Genomic DNA, 20,629 nt, shown 5'->3' on the forward strand with positions numbered 1-20,629 from the left:
CGCAGCAGTTTACTTTCACCATTACACTGGTGCCTTGACTCAGCCAGGCTCTCTGCATTTCTTTCAGCCCGCCAGCAGGCCGGCTGAGGACACGTGGCACCCTGGGCTTGGGGACCAGGTTTCTTTACAACAGCTCTCCATTCCATCTGTCTGAGCAAAATTTCTACACACACCACCGGCTTCAATTGGTGAGTTCCCCCATTCTGGTCAGCTTAACTGTTTCTCTGAATCCAAGGGATTGGCCGTTGAGCTCCCGGAAATCTTCTGGTGTTCCTAGAAATGGGGGGACAGCCCCCAGCCATGGTCTTTATGACTATAGTTGAGCCCTTTACTGACATTCATCTCTGGATGGCTTCCCTTAGCTAAAATCACATTTGGACGACCCGGGGTCAGCCCTCCCACCCTAGCACTGCACACACTGTGTGGTGCATTTGACTGGGGGCCCAGGGTCCCTCTAATTTTTCTTTCTCCTTTTTCTTTTCTCCCCCCCCCCCATGAAAGGTGGCTTAGAGTGTCCTCTGGCCTCTCTGGCTTCCGAGTTGCCCTGACCGGAGGGCAGAGGACGCTCTCCTACAAGCTCTGCAGTGTTCACCGCTGATTCACACCCCATCCTATAGAGGGGAGATGTCTTCCTATAAGCCTTGTGGTGTCACCATTCTTGCGTGTTTTCATGGTTTCAGCCATGGGTAGCAAGCCATCTATGTCCGTCAATCCAGCCTCCCCCTGGGATGGGTGCCTTTTAGAGGCCCTAAAACCCCAGGCCTCAATGCCCTACGTTTTCAGCTCCCACCGTCACTGCACTGGTGTCCCGCTGGCTCCACTTTTACAGGAGCTTTCTAACTGCTGTCAGCACACAGGCAAATGGAAGGAGGTTCCTCAAACTGTCCCTGCCACCACTACTGCTGCGTACAAAATTGGTTGAATCCACAGGGCAACTGTTTTCAATTCCAGCCTTTTGCTCCCTGCTGTGGCTTGTGGTACGGTGGTTCAGCAACAGGGTGGATCACGCCTCTAGGTCTCTCATTATTAAATTTAAAATCCTGGCAGCTCAAAAATCATGGCTTTTTAATACAACATGTGACAGCTACCATTTTGACTGAGGTCAGGTGACCTTACCACCATCTTAATTGAGGTCAGGTGACATCACCACCATCTTAACTGAGAGCCAGGTCAGGTGACCAAGTTCCGCCATCTTTACTGAGGTATTACCTACCTGGTCCCCTGGTGCTGACTCTGTTGCATGTGTTTTTTGAGCAGTGGCATGCCTTTGGTAGGGCCCACCAAAAGTATCCACTTCACCCAATTCCTGGTCACTATGTGTATGTGTGTGTGCATACATGTAACTTAAATGTACCTATGATTACTGTTAAATGTTATAATTGTCTGTCCATTATATCTTATTCCAGACTAACAAAGCAACAAGTTTCGTGTTTTAAATTGGTATGTACTTTTAAGTCTCTTATAACAATATGGTATATTTAATCCAACCCTGATTAAAATATATTAAGCTATTCTCCACTATTGTCAGTTCTGCCATTAACCTTATATTGCAAGCAGGTTTTCCTTCTTTCTGTCTTTTTATGAGTGTAAATCTTACCTGTTGAGAGCCAGCATAGTCAAGCTCAGATCCAACTCTCCAGGCAGATTCTATACTGTAGTTACATCTGATAAACAACCCTCAACTACTCAGAGATCTGGGGAATATAGCATTTAAGTATTTAATTATTAAAACCTTTTCATAACAAAAGAGACATGTTAGCTCCTAGCAGCAGCACCTGCTTCCTCCAAAGAAGACAGAAGACAAATGGGCACACAACAATGTCCATCTGCAATTTGCTTCAACTGACAAACGCTGACCACTTGGAAAAACTGCCTTTCATCTAAACTGAAGATCTCCAGAAAGTGGACAGCCTAGCTGCTCAGGTCAAGGTAGGCCTGTTTTCCTACAGATTTCTCAGCCCACAGGATCTTCTGGAGCCTAGCAGGCCCTGTGCTAAACAGCAGAAGGCAAATGCGACCCTCAGTGGCCATGGAGGACCCTGAGGGGTAGCTCTGGGTGCCAACCAAGTAAGTTCTCTGTCATTTTTTAAATCAGTAACTCAAGTAAAATTTCATTCTTCTCAAAGATCTCTGATGCAATTTGTCAGCTTAGAACTTTTGTCAGTTTAAAAGGACAACCTCACCAAACAAATTTCAGTAAAATACAAATACAAGACCTGCAAGTTATAAAAGTGTGAGGACAAATACAAGTTATCAAATTTCTCTCTCACACTGCCTTCCATAGTCTTAAAAATACTTTTCATTGTGCAAAAATGTCTGTTACAGTCATTCTGACTTAAATATGCTACTGTTTATACAATGCATATGTCTAAAACTTCTGTCTTCACAAACCCAAAGAATTCTTGTGAATTCCAGGAAGCTGAATTGAGGGATCCACCTTAAACAGGTCAGATACAGCCCCCTCGATTCCCTGGTCCTTGAAGCTGTTCTGGATCCAGCTCTCTGAGGAAACTGTAACAGAGACATTATGAGAGGCTGGATCACTTGGGCCACCCCTTTTCATTGGCGTTTGGGTCTGAAAACACACAAAGTAGTTGGGCAGTGGTGGCGCACGCCTTTAATCCCACCACTTGGGAGGCAGAGGCAGGTGGGCCTCTGTGGTTCAGGGTTTGCCTGGTCTACAAAGTGAGTTCCAGGACAACCAAGAGAAACTCTGAGAAACTCTGTCTTGAGCCCCCTGCAAAAAAAGAAAATATACAGCCTTTTAGAGGTAACATACATCTGCGTGAACACAAGAATGAAGTGTGTAGTGTGCACAGTCAGTTAAAGTTAATCTTGTTGTTGTTCTATGTTTCAGCAGATAAAACGCATTTGTCAACTTTATTAGTCTGTTTGGACTGCACAACCAAACTGTCTATAACTCTGTCCATGCCACATAAAAGGATGGCATACAATAATGAGTCATGAGGACTCTGTAGCCAACAAGATTTATCATCCAGCTGTCTCCAAGCTATTCCTATGCAGAGGGATCAGCATATATGTCACCTGTCCTGAAGTCTTTTTTGGTTTCCTCCCCCATGTCTGTAACCAGGATACTCAGGAGGACTCTGGTGAAATATGATCTCTATTATCCTGAAAGGAATCCATAGCCTTTCATTTTCTACAGCAGCAAAAGCATCACCTCTTCCCCAACACATTATATTTTTTGACTTTGATTTTAAAATTACGCCATTCCTAAAGCATATGGGTTGCCTTACACAACCCAGTGTCTCTCAGCATTTAAAAATTTCAAAATTAATAAAACACCATGTAAGGTCCAAATTCCTGCCAGGCAGTGGTGGGGCACTCCTTTAATCCCGGCACCTGGGAGGCAGAGGCAGGCAGATCTCTGTGAGTTTGAGGCCAGCCTGGTCTACAGAGCTAAATCCAGGACAGCTAGGGCTGTTACATAGAGAAATCCCATCTTGGAAAAAAAAAATCCCATCCTTATATGGCTTATCTTTTATTACTTCTCTCTTTTTATATGATTATCTATATTTTGGGGGGGTATAGAATTTATTTAGTGGGTTATAGAGGGAAAAGGAAAGGGAGAAGGGGAAAGAAGAGAGGGAGAGAGATGGAAAGAGAGAGCTCTTTTTTTTTTTCTTAAGCCCTCTGACTGCAGCCTGCATGAGAGATTGTGGGACTAGGAAGTCACATTTGGCACTGTTTTGTGTGTGTGTAACCTTTTTTTTTTTTTTTTTTTTAAGGTTTCTCGGGTCTTAGGTGGAAATACATGGCCCCACACTGGGTGCCATTTGTAGCTGGACTTTCTCATCAGGATTGTTGACTCCCCAGTAATGAGACAGAGACTTATTACTAGTTATGAAAGCTCAGCTGATAACTTAGACTTGTTTCTAACTAGCTCTTTTTTTAAATTATGTTTTGTTTTTTTTGAGACAGGGTTTATTTGTGGCTTTGGAGCCTGACCTGGAACTAGCTCTTATAGACCAGGCTGGCCTCGAACTCACAGAGATCTGCCGGTCTCTTCTAACTAGTGCTTCTAACTTAAATTAACCCATATCTTTTTTAAAATTTATATTCTTTTATGTGGCTTAGTTACCTTTACTCTGTACTGCCCATGCTACTTCCTCCAAGTCTCCTGATAGCTCTGCCCTTCTTCTCGGTGTCCTCTGTGCCTGGAAATTCTATTGACTGTTCAGCTTTTTATTAAACCAATCAGAGCGACACATCTTCACAATGTACAAAAAGATTATTTCACAACAGTTGTTGGATAGTGCATTGTCTCTATGGTTGAATATTGTGAAAAATACCTATGAAATGAATATGCAGGTATATGCCAGTGCCTACTTTTGAATTTTGTGGTATATACATAGGAATGGAATTGGTAAGTCATGTGACAGCCATTGCTTAACTTTATGAAAAATTTCTAAATAGTTTTCCCATGACTGGTTCCATTATACACTTTATCATCAAAGCATCATAATTCCAGTCTCTCCATGCTTTTGCCGACACCCTTGTTTCTTTCCTGCTACTAGGATTGAACCCCAGCTTTGTGTGTGCTGAGCATATTCCCTAAATATTTATCTGAGATTTATCCCTAAATATTTTTTTATTTTTGTTTCTTTTTTGTGAGACAGTAACTCTTTCTTATCTCAGGCTGCCTTGGAACTCACCATTGAGGCCAGGGTGGACTTGAACTCTTCTTGTGTATAGGTGTTTTACCCACCTGCATGTCTGCACTTCCTTCATATGCTTGGTGCCAACAGAGGTCAGATGAGGGTGTTGGATCCCCTGACACTTGAGTTACAAAGGGTTGTGAGCTGCCATATGGGTGCTGGGAACCAAACCTGGGTCCTCTGCAAGAGCAATTAGTGCTGTTAACCATTGAGACATCTCTCAGCCCACAGATTTGGACTCTCGCAAGCCTACTGCCTCAGCCTCTTAAGTGCTAGTACAAATACGTGCCACCACATCTATGTTGTATTTTGTTTATTTGCTCAATTATGGCACAGTGGCTTACTAAGTTGCTCAGGCTGTGACCTTGCACTTTTGATTCTTCTGTTTCAATCTCCTGAAGAGTTGGGATTATAGGAATACACCACCACACCTAGCAGAGATTCTCGTATTAAAAATTCAAGCTATCTAGCTGGGCATGGTGGCACAGGCTTGTAAAATCTGTCCCTTAAGAAGCAGAAACTGGAGGATTATGCATTCAAGGCCATCTTGGGCAACATAGTAAGATCCTGTCTCAAGAACAGGGTCTAGAAAGATGCTCAGGGGTTAAGAGCACTTGTTACTTTTGCAGAGGATCCAGGTTCAGTTTCCAGTGTATATATGGTTGCCCATAGCCACCTATAATTCCACTTCCAAGGGACCTGATATCCCTTTTTGACCTTTATGAGCATAGCACGCATATGGTGCCCTTTCATATTTGCAGGCAAAACACTAATACATATATTATCATGGCTAGAGCATGGTGGCACATAGCAAGACATGGTGCTGGAGAAGTAGCTGAGTTCTACGTTCAGATCTTCAGGAAGCAGAAAGAGAGAGCCATGGGGCCTGGCTTGGGCTTTAAAAGCTCCAAGCCCACCCCCAGTGACACACGGCCTTCAACAAGCCCACACCTTGTAATCCTTCTCAAGTAGTGCAACACCCTGATGACTAAGCATCCAAATAGATGAACCTATGGAAGCCATTCCTATACAAGCCGCCACAGCTACAACAATAAAAAAAATAGAAATGTCCATAGATACAAGTGGTCTCATTTGTGTATCTCATTTGTGTTCCGTTGGCCTGTAGTCTATCGTTATATTACAGTGTTTTGACTGAGTTGTTTTAAACAATTGCTGCTATTGGGAGATTATGGCCCCAATGAAAGTTTCAAACTATGTTTTAAAGTATATTAGGTCATTGGGGAGGTGGTGGTGCACACCTTTAATCCCAGCTCTCGGGAGGCAGAGGCAGGTGGATCTCTGTGAGTTCGAGACCAGCCTGGTCTATAAGAGCTAGTTCCAGGACAGGCTCCAAAACCACAGAGAAACCCAAGAAAAAGAGAAACCACATCAAAAAAATTATTAGAAGGGGCTGGAGAAATGGCTCAGTGGTTAAGAGCATTGCCTGCTCTTCCAAAGGTCCTGAGTTCAATTCCCGGCAACCACATGGTGGCTCACAACCATCTGTAATGAGGTCTGGTGCCCTCTTCTGGCCTACAGATATACACACAGACAGAATATTGTATACATAATAAATAAATAAATATTTAAAAAAATTATTAGAAGAGGGGGAGAGGAGTCGGGGTGAATATGATCAAGATACATTGTATGTGTATATGTATTAAATGGCCAAAGGATAAGTAAAAAAGAAATGATAAACTTTGAAAATATCTTCTATATTTAGAATTCTAAAAAATATGAAGTTCACTTAAAATAATTTTTTAAGGGTGTGGCTCCTCTTAGGTTACCCATGTTCCAGTGGATCACTTCACACACAGGCAGCATTAACTGGACCCAGTGGGTAAAAATAAGCAAACAAACAGTTCAAAATAAATAAATAAACAAAATTTTTAGAGCTGGAAGTATGTCACCGTACTTTTGGAATTATGTATTATTCAAAAACGACAAAAATCATTTAAACATTTCTGGCAGCATTTGTGAGTCAAAAAAGTATTAGGAGTGCTGAAAAGATGGCTCAGCTCTTAAGAGCAGCTGCTGTTTTCCAGAAGCGGTGAGCCCATTCCCAGCATCCACATTAGGCGTCTCAAAACTGCCTGTAACTTCAGTTCCAGGGACTCTGATGTCTCTGGACTCTGCGGGCATCCACACTCCTGTGTACATACCCGCAATGCATACATATTATTAAAAATAATTTTAAAAAATATATTAGAAAACCTGCCCTCAACACGTCTTACTTGAGAGGTGCAGCACCCTGTGTAGAGCTGGGGGTGAGGTGGAGTGGGGGAGGGGCCGGGGCGGGCTGGTGTCGTGGGCATCTCAGCTCTGTGCAGGGCCTGGGAAGGAAGTACTCCTCGATCTGATGTGTGAGCAGAGCAGATTTCCTGCAAGAACACTGGGCACACATACAAAAGTGGGGCGCATCCAAGACAGACACATGGGGACTACGGCCAGTTTATAGTGCTTTGAGACAGGGTCTTGCTGGGTAGCCCTGGCTGTCCTAGAACTCGCTCTGTAGACCAGGCTGGCCTCAAACTCACAGAGATCTACATGCCTTTGCCTCCCTCCTGCGCTTTTGCCCCAGCATACCCTGCAGAACTCCGGATAGGCACTTTGCTGGAGACAGTTTTATTCCAGTTATTTGTGAGCCTAGGATTCACTGTCACGTTTACCCATAAGAGCTGTCTGTGCTCTTATTTCAACTCTGCCTCCTCCGTGCTGGGACCAAGGCTGTGTGCGCCACCGCCCGGCCAAACAGAAACGGGCCTCTAAATCTTGCTCCTCCAGTCCTTCCAACCCTGAAGCTCTGGACCCTGAACCAACTCAGACCCTCGCAAGATCTCCCACCACTGAGGTATTCCCACTCCCGGCTTGCATTGGTAATTTTTATGTCACCAAACTTGTTTATTTTTTTTTCCTGGGCTTGACTTCTTTTTTCCCCCTCTCTCTCTCTGGCTAAGGTTCTTGGTTGATCCCTCATAAACACCACTCCGACGTCACCATCTGACGATAGTGGGGCTCTTTTAGGCAGTCTCTTCTGCTAGAATGCTTGGGCCTGTCCCCGGGGTGGCAGGGTCTCCCCTTCCCGCTCCCGAGGGCAGGCGGCGGCGAAAAGCATCCTCAGCATCCCACTCTGGTCCAGGCGCGGCGAGGTTAAGGAACGCGACCCCGAGGCCCCGCCCCGGACGCGCCCACTGGCGTCAGGGAAGCTGCTTCCCCGGGGCACGGACGCGAGCGCCTTCGAGGGAGCGGCCGGCCTCGAGCGCCCAGCCCTCCCCCAGGACGCACTTGGTACCGCCCGGGGGTTCCCCGCCGCCGCCGCCCTGACGTCCAGGAGTCCCCGAGAAGACCCGCCCCGGTGCTGGGGCCCGGGACTGGGCGGCCATGGCGGGACCCGGCTCCCCTGGCGGCCCCTGCGCGCCCGCTGCCGTCTGGAAGCGCCACATCGTGCGGCAGCTGCGGCATCGGGACCGCAAGCAAAAGGCGCTCTTCCTGGAGCTAGTGCCGGCTTGTGAGTGCGCCCCGGGGGCTCAGGGATTCGGCCTTTGAGAAGGGGCTCCCCGCTCGGGGACTCGAGGGCAGCGGCGCGGTCTCGGTTTCCCGGGTTTGCACCGGGAACCCGTTTACGCCGTCTCCGTGCTGAGCAGGGTCCCCGCCTGCCGCTGCCAGCCCAGGCGTGGCTCAGCCCTCGAGACTCCGCTCTGCCTCCCCTGAGCATCCTAGACACAAGCTCCGTCTCTCCGTGCTGCTGGGTTTGCCCCGTTCAGGCCGTCCCCAGGGCAAGGCCTGGTCAGTCCGTTTGGTCCCCAAAGTTCAGTCAAGGGAGGCAGGCGTGGCCAGAGCAGCCTTAGTGGCCGACAGGAAGGAGCGAAACCCTGGTAGATTCTGCTACTGATAGTTTATCCTAGCTCGGGTTCGTGGAGCACCTCAGTGCCGAGTGGGTCTTACCCCGAAGGGACCCGGGCTTCTTTCGGGTGCTTGTTGTGCCGGCGGAAGTCAAGCCCTCCTGCGGCCGGTCAGGAGGGGGTGTGGCAGTTCGAGCCGAGCTACACTGGAGTGTGTTTACTGCCTCTGGTCAACTGCGACTGTATATTTGGGGCCGAAAGTCTAACCACAGTCCCTGCTGCTTCTTCATTTGGTGCTAATTTTGGTGCGCCCACGCAATTGAACTTGGTTTTCCTTGGAATTTTCCAGGGGCTGGTCTTTTCTTGGGGTCGTATGCCTCCACCTTAGCCTCTCAGTTCTCCAACTGCTCTAATGGGCGGTGGGGCTATTTGAGGGAGGGTCCTCAAGACTTCTATGGGAGCTACAAGTTTGGGGAATTAGAGAGCCCCAGGTCTGTGGTATGGCTAATTCAAGTCCTTGTCCTCAGATTTCTTACTTGTAATTGAGGCATATTGTTACCCTTGTTGGCTGGAAGGTGGGGGTGGGGCTGCGCCTTGCGAAGCCTTGGGGTCTGGGGTAGAGTTTTGAGAATTAGGTCTGGCTCAGGAACCCCAGTCAGGTCACCTTGAGGGAGGGGAGATGAGGGTCTGGGCATGAGTGTATCAACCCCAGTCTGCCCTGGAACTGGCTTAAAAAAAAAAAAAAGGCGGAAGGGGTGTGTGTGGGGGGGTGGGGGTCCAAGGTCAAACCACCTAACCTGGGAAGGTTTGCTAGATAATTGCTCAAGGAGTTTCAGTATTGGCCAGGGGGAAGCTACTGGGTGGAAGTGAGAATTACTTAATTGAAAATGTGGAGGCCTTGAAGGGGAAGTGACTGACTGGAGGCCGCCGCAGGTGTTAGCTTCTAGGTGCTCTGCGTTCAGACTTTGCCCCTTGTGGAGATGAAGTCATCTCCTTGCCTCTGGCTCGTGCCCTTTCCTTCCCCAGATAACCACCTCCTAGAGAAGGCTGAACTGCTAGCCAACTTCTCAGAAAAGCTGAAGTCAGAGGAAGTCGCCTCCACTCCGAATCTGGACTCCTGGTGAGTCTGTTCAGGCCTGCCTGTCTGCTGCTCGCCCAGGGACCTCCTCAGCCGGTAGACAGCCCCCGAGTTCTCCCCAGCCAGCGGTTTAATACCCTGATGCGTCTTTCAGCGCTGGCCTCCCCCCTTGCTTGACTTTTCCCGCCCCTGTTCCTTACCTGATGGCTACCTACAGAAAGGGTGCTGCTGCCTGTTCCACGTAGGCAGAGAACACAGGAGCAGGGATGAAATGAGAGACAATGATGAGAGGAGATTGTCTGTGCAGACTAAAAGTGACCCTGAACCCCGATTTCCTGCCTCCACCTCTCAGGGTCAGTGCCCCACACTTGGCTTCCTTGTGTGTATCATCTGTGGAGGTTGGAGGTTAACATCTTACGTCTTTCTTAATTGTGTTTCACGTTAGTTTTTGAGACAAGGTCTTATACTGAGCTGGTTCAACTTTCTTAGCTCGGGCAAAGTGTGGCAGGTTTTAGTGCAGGTGCTGGGGCCCAAACTCAGGTGAAGACACCTAGTGTGCCAAGTGAGCCATCTTTCCAACCCTGAGCTATGTTTTACAGTGTTCTGGGGAAGCAAACAAGTGCTCTTGTGCTGGGATTAAAGGTGTGCACCACCTGGCTGACAGGTGCTTTTTTTCTTTCTTTCTTTTTTTTTTTTTTTTTGAGATAGGGTTTCTCTGTTTAACAGCTCTAGCTGTCCTGGAACTAGCTCTGTAAGCAGGGACTGCTTGTTCGTTTCAGGCTGCCCCAACCCCCAAAAATCACACAGAAACTGTATTAATTACAACACCGTTTGACCAACACCGTTGGGCTTCTTTCTAGCTAACTCTTACATCTTAACCCATTTCTATTATTTTATTTTTTACCACTAGGCCCGTGGTTTACCGTTAAGGTTCCAGAGCATCTGCCTCCCTTGACAGCTACATGGCGTCTCTCTGACTCTGCCTTTTTTTCTCTTCTATCTCTGCTTGGAATTTTTTCCTTGCTCTATGCTGCCAGGAACAAACAAGCATCCTCTGCCTACACAGCTCTTGTAGATCAGGTTGGCCTTGAACTCATGGAGATCCACCTACCTGTGTCTCCTGAGTGCTGGGATTAAAGGCACCTCTGCTCCGTAGGAGAACATATTTCTGAGACTGCTCTTTCTCTGTCTGGCTTCCACTTGCCCTAAGAGAAAGCTAATGGCTCTTCAATTTTTTTTATGGGGCACTCTTAGGGTACATTTTGGGCACTGGGGCGAGAGGAGGTACCGTGAGTTGTTTTTATCGTCAGGGGGGAGTTCTCCGGGCCTGGCTCTGACCAAGTCTCATCAGCAGCCTCTCTGAGGGCGAAGTGGCAGGAGGAGAAAAAGGGACTGCAGCTGGTGTGTGGTGAGGTAAGCAGGGTGGGGAAGCCAGCAGCGAGTGGGCCTGTATTTGCTGCATTATCTTGGCCAACTTTATAGTAGCAGAGGAGTGTAATGGGCTTAGGGATGTGGCCCCTGGACTTGAACCTTCACCCACACAAAGCTACTTTCTGTGATTCTTCATTTTGTCAAGAACTGTTTATTGACTATCCAAGGAACAGGGAGTGTGACCATAAACAAGACCTGGCCCTGTGGGTTTCCATGGAGACTGGGACGAGGCACCAATCACGTGTCTCCTCACCTGCCCAACACAAGGTTGGAGTGGGTTATGAAGACATTTGGGAGCCTCTCCCCAGAGTGCCACGTGGTTGTAATTTGACAGTGGTGTGACATTATTACATGCAGATTTGCGTAACAATCAGGATATTGCAGTTTTGTTTCCACGCTGTCTTTCTTGCTATCCTTTTCAGTCACAGCAGAACATCTCCAATCCCTGGCACCTACTCACCTGTCTCCGTCTCTACCCACTTGAGTATTGAAAGCAGGTGACAGGTGATCGGCTTTCTCAGTATTGAAAATGACAGATGAGCTGGGGTGGTGGAGGGGGGCCCACACCTTTAACCTCAGCACTCAGGCAGAAGCAGGTCGATCTCTGAGTTTGAGACCAGCCTGGTCAATAGAGCTAGTTCCAGGATAGCCAGGGCTATGCAGAGGAACCCTATCGCGAAAAACCAAAACAAATAAACAAACAAACAAACAAGGGCTGGAGAGATGGCTCAGTGGTTAAGAGCATTGACTGTTCTTCCAGAGGACCTGAGTTCAGCACCGACATGGTGGCTCACAACCACCTGTAATGAGATCTGGTGCCCTCTTCTGGCATGCAGACATTCATGGAGGCACAATGTTGTATACATAATAAATAAATAAAAAATATTAAAAACAAACAAACAAACAAAAAACTCAAAAAGATAAATGTTGTGATTGGTTTATGATGGAATGGATGAGCGTCCTGCCTGTGCAGGTCCCTCTCCAGACCTCTCACGCGGGGAGGTGTGCCAGGCCCTGGGGAGGAAGGGTTAAGAACAAGTTAGGAGAAGAGTCCCCAGCTGCCATTGTTTCCTGAGCCAGAGGCGTTGGTCTTCTTGCCACACAGCACAGTGCTGCCTTGGGATCTGTTCTTCCCAGGGTTTCAGCACCAAAAGGGGAGGGTGAGGCTGCACCCTACACCTGTGGTTCTCGGCTCTTAGCTGAAGGAATACTGAGGTAGCCTCATCTTGCAGGATTGAGTCGGAGTGGTGCACTCTGGTTTTTTTTTTTTTTTTTTTTTTTTTTTTTTTTTTTTTTTTTTTTTTTTTTTTTTTTTTTTTTGGTTTTTTGAGACAGGGGGTTTCTCTGTGTAGCCCTGACTGTGCTAGAACTCACTCTGTAGACCAGGCTGGCCTCGCACTCACAGAGATCCGCCTGCCTCTGCCTCCTGGGTACTGGGATTAAAGGTGTGCGCCATCACCGCCCAGCCCTAGTCTGTTCTTGTTCTTAGTCTCATGTGCTTCTCTGGGTGCTGCCTGGGTTGGGCAGTGGTGGTGGTGGGCTAGGAAGTGAAGTGTTGGGAGATGGGAAACAGAACACAACACCCCTCGCAGCCTGAATACACTTTATATGGAGCATGATGTAGTTAAGGTGGCCTGGATTCAAGGGTCTGCCACTTAACTGTGTAACTTTGGATACGTCACTTCCCCATCAGCATCCTCGTCACTAAGACAGAAATGGTGTTATGGAGACTGAAAGTTAGCTTGGGACAAAGCATGACACAGTGCAAGCTAAGAGCCTGCGCTAAGTTCCTGATAGTAGTTCTGGGTTACCTAGTGGTTAGGAAAGCACTCCCCTGCCGTGGGGGCAGATTCTGCTTGCTGCAGGTTAACCGTCTACCGCAGGGCCAATGAGAAAGTAAAGGACACAGCCAGGACTGACACTTAGAGGTCAGACTCCAGGGCCCTGGGGCTGACAATGACCCCATGAAGCTGTGGGGCGTCCCTACACAGGTTCCAATCTATCGCAGCTTAGGTCAGGAACGCCATAGCGGGGTGATGGCTGACTAAGTCTACCCTGGAGAGGCGCCCATGTCCTCTGTCCTCCTCAGATGGCTTACCAGGTGGTGAAAAAGAGTGCAGCCCTAGAAACCCTGCAGTCACAGCTGGAAGAGCGGCAGGGCAGGTGAGATGAGGGTCGGGCGTGGGTAGGGTAAGGGAAGGACCCCTAGAACTTTCCCCAGTGTCCTCAAGCGCCCCCTAGACCTGGGGGTTAGATGTTCCTCCGTCTCCGCCCTGCAGGCTAGAAGCCCTGCAGGCCTGCATTGTACAGCTTCGGGAGACGCGGGCACAGCAGGTCCGGCAGCTGGAGGAACGGCAGGCAGAGAACGAGGCGCAGAGAGAAGCCTACAAGACGCTACTCAAGCAAGCAGCGCACCAGGAGGCCGCATTGCGCAGGCTCCAGGAAGAGGCACGGGACCTGTTGGAGCGGCTTGTACAGCGGAAAGCACGCGCGGCCGCTGAGTGCAATCTGCGTAATGAGCGCAGAGAGAGGTGAATGCTTTGGGCCACGCCCTCTTGAGGCAACCTGGGCCACCTAGTTGAGAGGGGGGTGGAGGGGTGGGGTTGTGTAGGGCGGGGGTGGTCGTGGCCTCCCACTGATCAAAAGGGATCCACTTAAGCTGGGCCACTCTCCCTGTAAAGCATCTTCTTGAGCCTTTAGGAGGTTTTTCTCTCTGTCAGGGCCAACCAAGCTCGGGTGTCCCAGGAGCTGAAGAGAGCAGCTAAGCGGACTGTGAGCGTCAGCGAGTAAGAATGGGGAGGGACAGGGATGACTCTGGTATTGGGTTACTACCCCAGAATGTGTTCACCACCTACAGACTACCCCACCCACTCCTGCTGCCCTACAAGTGGCTACAGGTAACTCCTGGGTGCCTGTGTGTGCAGTACATGTCCCTGGACAGGTGTAGAGATGTATGTAGTCACGGAGGCCAGACCGTGGTTCTTAGTGGCTTGGGATCAGCTCTTCTTGAATACTGCTGGGGCAGAGAGGGATGGCCTGCTTTGGTTCTCTCTCAGGATCCCAGACACTCTGGAAGGTGGGACCAAGGAGGAGAATGTGCCTCTAGCTCCTGCTGCTATGCCTGAGCTCCTGGAGAGAGAGACGTGTGAGAAATGGAAGAGGCCTTTCAGGTGAGCACACAGGTACTCCTCCCTGAGTTGGCTGCCACCCAGAAGGCTGCCCATGTCTTCTTCCAGGATCGGGGCGAGCTTGTGGAGAGACCGCAGTGCCTGGAAGCAGGCAGTGTTATTCCATTGTCTACTTTCAAGAACCAGGGCTCTTAGGGTGAGCCATAGTCTTGTGGAAGAGTCACTGGGAGAAAAGTGGACAAGACCCAAGGGTTAGGTGTCCAGGCTTGTGTGTGGGAGCAAAGGAGTGTGCATGTGTGCAAGGTTAGTGAGCACACCTGAGTGTGAGCCTGTGTTAAAGTGTGTTCACACTTGAGCTATGATGGGGGGGGAGAGAGAGAGAGAGAGAGAGAGAGAGAGAGAGAAGAGAGAGGGAGAGGGAGAGAGAGAAGGAGAGAGAGGAGAGAGAGAGGAGAGAGGGAGAGAGAGGGAGAGGGAGAGAGAAGGAGAGAGAGAGGAGAGGGAGAGAGAGAGGGAGAGAGAAGGAGAGAGGGAGAGAGAAGGAGAGAGAGGGAGAGAGAGAAGGGGGGGGGTCTCATGTAGCCTAGGCTGGCCTCAAACTCTGTAGTCAAGAATGACTTCAAATGCACTAGCTGGGATCTGGCTTCCACTACATCTTAATTGACCTGTCACTGGTCTGCCACTCCTTCCCCATTTGCTGGGCTGAAGACACTTTTCCAGAAGTCTTTCCTTCAGGAATCAATGTCCCTGGGACAGTGAATGAACAGCAACATCATGAAATGCTGGTGCTGGTTCCCCCAATTTTTTTTTTTTTTTTTTTTTTTTTTTTTTTGAGACAGGATTTCTCTGTGGCTTTGGAGCCTGTCCTGGAACTAGCTCTGTAGACCAGGCTGGCCTTGAACTCACAGAGATCCTGGTTCCCCAAATTCTTGTCAGCCCTAATGGGTCTAGATGTCTCAGCATAAACATTTACTTGGTGTTTTGGGGGCTGCTCAGCAAACTGGAGTGTTCCGTATTCATTGTCTCAACCTGGGAGCATCGTTCTCTTCCTTCGCCCCTCCACAGGCTGGGGCTCCTTCCCTGAGGAGCTTTTGTTGGTGAGCGCATGGGATGAGACTCTTTGTCCCATCTTGGTGGAGGCTTGGGGAGGTTCCCTCCCCGCCACCCTTCTTGGTTAGTCTATATCACGCTCTCCTACTTTTCAGTGAATCAAGTTCTAGTTCTTGTCTTGAGTGATCATGAGCCTCCTCAAAGGTCCCTAGCAAAATACAGGGACAACATGAGCCATGATCTCAGTATGTCTCTCCATTCTGCCCCAGGTCTGCCTCGGCCACCTCTCTGACACTGTCCCGCTGTGTGGATGTGGTGAAGGGGCTGCTGGAGTAAGTGTGTGTGCAAATGTGTGAAGGGATTGGCACCCTTGCAAGGCTCCCTGAGCCTTGGTCTGTCATCCATAGATGCCTGTCTGTATGTGCAGCTTGTTGGGCCCCACAGGCAGGATCTGGGTGGATAGCTCAAGACCAACTCCTGATAACTGTTTTCCAGGTTTGTAACACTCTGTCCCTATTCAGGGTCCTCACAGGGGACTAAGCTCCAGCCTGAGGCTGATCAAGAATGCCCACTCAGTTGGGAAACTGAGGCTCAGAAATGTCTAAGATTTGTTCAGAGTTACTTAGCTTAGCGGTAATGCCATACTGAAATTCCAGCCGGCATTAACATTCCTTTGTACCCACTACTCTGTCGTCTTGTGTCTCAGTGTACAGTGCCCTCCTCTCTACAGGGTTGCTCAAGCTGGGCTGTGGCCCTTGCTGACTGTGCCTTGGGGAATGTCCCGCTGCCTGCCATGTCTGCTTCTTGTTGCTGCCTCAGGAGAGCTTAAAGCCCCATGTTAGCAGGTTCTGCTGAGTGCCTTTCTGTCCCCACCCCTGTAGTTTCAAGAAGAGGAGAGGGCACTCAGTTGGGGGTGCACCTGAGCAGCGGTACCAAAGCATCCCTGTGTGTGTGTCTGCCCGGATTCCTACCCAGGCTCAGGATGTCTTGGTAAGGAAGGACCTCGTGTTTGGGGGTACTAATGAGATGTTCAAGGGTGGGCCCCAGCAGGTGGAGTTTGCCTGTAATCTGTGGTAGGAGCCACACAGCACTTTCCAGTGAACACAGACTGGAGAGCCTGAGACAGGAGGCAGCAAGGGTCTGGCTTAGTTGACCTGCTGGGGCCAAATCTGAAACTTAAGGTTCTCAGAGACCCCCACTGGTAACTGCCAAGCCAGAAGCAGATGTGAGACACCTGTGAGTGGGCACCAGCGGGCATGCATGGGGAAGATTGGGTGCCAACTCCATACCTTCTTTTTCTTCCTCTTCTTCTTCTTCTTCTTCTTCTTCTTCTTCTTCTTCTTCTTCTTCTTCTTCTTCTTCTTCTTCTTCTTCTTCTTCTTCTTCTCCTCCTCCTCCTCCTCCTCCTCCTCCTCCTCCTCCTCCTCCTCCTNTCCTCCTTTTTTTTTTTTTTTTTTTAAACAGGATGCCCATCTCTCTGAGGTCAATGCTGTTTGCTTTGGCCCTAACAGCAGCCTCCTGGCCACTGGAGGGGCTGACCAGCTCATCCACCTCTGGAATGTCGTGGGAGGTAAGAGTTCCTTCCTAAAAGTTAACCCAGCACGTTTCTGTAGACCCCATTCTCAGCTTGATCTTGGGTTGGCCCTGGTCTTAGTCCTGTCCTCCCTGTCCCCTGCTGGAATGAGTCTATGCATAGTGGCTGGACAGCTCTGAGAGTGGTCTGTAGGATGGGGAGGAGGTGAGGATCCGTCCTGAAAGCACACAGAACCAGGTCCTGGGCAACAACTTCCTGGCTCTACTAAGCTACCTGGTTTTCATTTTTACACAGGGTTTCATTATGTAGCCCTTGCAGGCCTGGAGCTCACTGTGTAGACCAGGCTGGTCTCAAACCTCCTCGGTGCTGGCATTAACTCTGCCGATGTGCCCAGAATAGCTACATCCTATCCTTGTGTCCCTCAGACTCCAAAACCAGTGAGGTGACCAGCACTAGGCTGTCCTCGAATTCACTGAGATCCACTTTAATCCTCTGCTGGGATTAAAGGCGGGTGCCACCACTGCCTGGCCAGCACCAACTCTTTAAGGCTTCCTAGAAGTGGGTCTCCTGCTGGCTTGGCCTGGCCTGCTGTGTGACCTAGGCACAGCCCCTCCTTTCTGGTCTTCTCTAGCACTGTGAACTGCCTCATTGCTCCTAGGGCTGTACAACAGTTGTAGTAGGAACATTCTCCACCCAGGCCCTAGGCCAGACCCAGCCACCCTGCCATCTACTTCCAGGTTGGTGTCTCGGGTCCTCTACTTTGTAAGGCTAATAACTTCCTTTACTATGCTTTCAGGTCGCCTGGAGGCCAACCAGACCCTCAGAGGAGCTGGTGGCAGCATCACCAGTGTGGATTTTGACCCCTCGGTAAGGAGTCACCTCGGTCTCTACACGGGGCAGTGGGGGTCTGAGGGCACATTGTGGGTATTGTAGAACCTGTCCTGGAGGAGCTGCCCTCACTTAGGCCATGGCTCTCCCTACCCAGTGACTGGGAGACCCTGGCTCTCTGGCCTGAGGGCCAGTGCCCCTGCCAGGCCCAGTGTGGCCCAGGACCTCTCCTACTCCCTTTCTCCAGGGCTCCCAGGTTTTGGCAGCTACTTATAACCAGGCTGCCCAGCTCTGGAAGGTGGGAGAGACCCAGTCCAAGGTGAGGAGGCTACTTAAGGGTTAAGGGTCATGCCTCAGGATTTGTAGGGGGCTTGGCTTAACCTATGCTTTTTGTGAGGACAGGAAACACTGTCTGGACACAAGGATAAAGTGACAGCTGCCAAATTCAAGCTAACAAGGCACCAGGCAGTGACTGGGAGCCGCGACCGGACTGTGAAGGAATGGGACCTAGGGCGTGCATACTGTGAGACTCAGTCCCACTTGCCCCACTCCTAGTCACGGGGGCCTTACGTTATTCTGCAGCGATGGCTCTGGGGTTCGTGCCATTTCCCTTCTTTCTCATTGCTCACTGCTGTGCTCTTCCTGCTTTCTTGGCCACTGTGGTCTTCAGAGGTAGGGTGAACCCTAGGCTGGGAAGGACACTGCTCTCCTGGACCTTAGAGTTTCCACATTTAGTGGGTGCTGGTGACACTTTGAGACTCTGGGCTCTCCTCATTGGCCCTCAGGTTCCAGAACCATCAATGTACTTTCCTACTGCAATGACGTGGTGTGCGGGGACCACATCATCATCAGTGGCCACAATGACCAGAAGATCCGGTTCTGGGACAGCAGGTGACAGGCATGGGCCGTGGGTGGTTTTGGCAGGAAGGGCTGTAGAACCTCGGGGAAGTGTGGCAGTGGCGCCGCCAATGGGTAGCTTCTGGCCATGGTCTTTGAGGGTACAGTGTATCACCTCCCCAGTGGCTCTCGGTTAGCACTGAACTCTTTCCCAGACCTTATCACCAACCGAGGCAAGCACCTTTTCCATATTATCGCCACGTTCTAGTCAAAATCAGCTTCTTAAAGTGATATGCCTAACAGTAAGCATGAATGGCTGACTAAAGCAGGGCTAGTATTTTGTAGGTCTCTGCTGCATGCATCTCTTTTTGAGATTACTTCTTTGCTGGGGGTTGAACCAAGGGCTTTATGTCTGCTACAAGAATACTCCCAGCCTTTTTATGTTCTTATTTTGAGACAGGATCTCAATAACGTTTTCAAGGCTGGCCTTGAACTTACGATTCTCCTGCCTCAGCTGTGATTAGATTCCTGTGCCACCATGCCTGGCTATCACTGTTACTCCCAAGCCTTCTAAAGGCTCCAGCCCTCCAGTCAGTCTCAGCCTCAGCCCTAGGATCCTGGCCTGCAGTGCCTCTGGAGTACGTGATCTGGGAAAGTGGCCACAGACAGCCTGTCAGAAGGAACCTAGGATGCTTCTGCCTCATCCCTGTCTATCCCTACCCTCTCAGGGGCCCCCACTGCATCCAGGTCATCCCTGTACAGGGCCGGGTCACCTCCCTGAGCCTCAGCCATGACCAGCTGCAGCTGCTTAGCTGTTCCCGAGACAATACACTCAAGGTCATCGACCTGCGACTCAGCAACGTCCGACAGGTGTTCAGGTACCGGCCTGGGCCTGTTGGGCCTCTCCCGTGCGGGGTCCTGGGTGGGGGTGGGTACTTCCTTGTAGTCCCTCTAGATTAGGACCTGCTTGAGTGCTGGCACTTTCTTCCACCTGGAGGACGGGCACAGTGGGAGCAGCCGGCATTGTGACTCCAGCCCTGTTCTGTCCTCAGGGCGGATGGCTTCAAATGCAGTTCTGACTGGACCAAAGCTGTGTTCAGGTGTGTCTGGGCGAACATGCCTGTAGAGCCGTGTATGTGTGTGCGCGCATGCACATGCATGTGCTTCTGAACCCCTTCTCATGTTCTGTGACCGTGTGTGTGTGTGTGCACTTCTGAGCCCCTTCTCACGTTCTGTGACCTGCACAGCCCTGACAGAAGCTATGCACTGGCAGGCTCCTCAAATGGAGCCTTGTACATCTGGGATGTGGACACCGGGAAACTGGAGAGCAGCCTAGAGGGACCTCACTGGTGAGCGAACCCATCATTACCAGTCCTGGGAGCCCATTTTATACGAGGCCTTACAAGCTGCCCCGTCACCTGCTCCCGCTGCCCTCTGAGGTCTGTCTTCCCTCTCTTCAGCGCTGCTGTCAATGCTGTGGCCTGGTGCTTCTCTGGGAACCATGTTGTGAGTGTGGATCAAGGCAGGAAGGTGGTGCTCTGGCACTAGGGCACAGCTTCCCTGGATGGACTGGAGCTCTGTTCTGAAGCCAGAAGCCAGAGGACAGCCTTCCTCTGACCAGGACTCCAGAGTCGGGGTTGGGTCAAATGTAGACGTTATGTGAGGGCCTGGCAGGACCTGGCCTGTTTAAAAATCAAGTGTCAATTAGGGATTACAATTTTTAAAAATCTCTATTTGTTTATTTTTCTCCAAATGGATAAAAAACTACCTGTGTCTTGCCTCTGAAGCTCTTGGGGGGCCCGGGGAGATTGGCTGTACTAGTCTAACCGTGGAACAGCATGAAGGGCCACGAGGAGCAGTAGCTCTTGGGGCTGGTGGGTGGTGATCCTGGTGGGAGGCCTCCTGCCACCATCTCCTCCCTGTGTCCCTTACGGTGCCAGTTTCTGGTGCTCCTCCGTAAAAGTCCTTTACTCTAGTCTTGTCCTCACCAGAAGCCGTTTCCTAGTGTTGGTCGTCACTGTTTTGGACATAGTTGTGGTATGAAGCCCTGGCTCGTCAAGTACGCATTTGATGGCTCAGAGTAGCTCAGAACTTGAGGCCTCAGCCTCAGTGCGGGGATGGCAGGCACTGACTGTCTCAGCCCTCAGCATCTGTGGGGTCAGCCCTTAGCCTCAGTGCGGGGATGTTGAAATACGAAGTGGCGGGGCTGTGTCCCCAACACC

General features: G+C 50.1%; 1 protein-coding gene across 4 annotated transcripts; it reads left to right on the forward strand.

The window, feature by feature from the left end:
- Positions 1–7,880: 7,880 nt before the first annotated feature.
- Positions 7,881–20,138, forward strand: Atg16l2 (autophagy related 16 like 2). 4 transcript variants are annotated; one of them, XM_050122640.1, is made up of 18 exons: positions 7,883–8,187; positions 9,548–9,641; positions 10,910–11,012; positions 13,120–13,193; positions 13,310–13,561; positions 13,751–13,816; positions 14,087–14,200; positions 15,478–15,540; positions 16,090–16,198; positions 16,673–16,778; positions 17,539–17,609; positions 17,818–17,889; positions 17,973–18,093; positions 18,356–18,461; positions 19,136–19,285; positions 19,460–19,507; positions 19,655–19,756; positions 19,868–20,138. In XM_050122640.1, exons 1-18 carry the CDS (start codon positions 8,061–8,063, stop codon positions 19,953–19,955), a joined length of 1,866 nt encoding a protein of 621 aa, XP_049978597.1. In that variant the 5' UTR covers positions 7,883–8,060; the 3' UTR covers positions 19,956–20,138. The 4 variants fall into 4 exon arrangements, 3 of the variants coding, with proteins under 3 accessions (XP_049978597.1, XP_049978598.1, XP_049978599.1); XM_050122641.1 differs by lacking the exon at positions 15,478–15,540; XR_007588798.1 differs by lacking the exons at positions 19,655–19,756; positions 19,868–20,138 and having other exon boundaries at positions 7,881–8,187; positions 19,170–19,285.
- Positions 20,139–20,629: the final 491 nt, after the last annotated feature.

Source organism: Alexandromys fortis, unplaced genomic scaffold (assembly GCF_014885135.2).
Source record: "Alexandromys fortis isolate MF-2015 unplaced genomic scaffold, M_Fortis_MF-2015_v1.1 scaffold_209, whole genome shotgun sequence".
Lineage (NCBI taxonomy): Eukaryota > Metazoa > Chordata > Mammalia > Rodentia > Cricetidae > Alexandromys > Alexandromys fortis.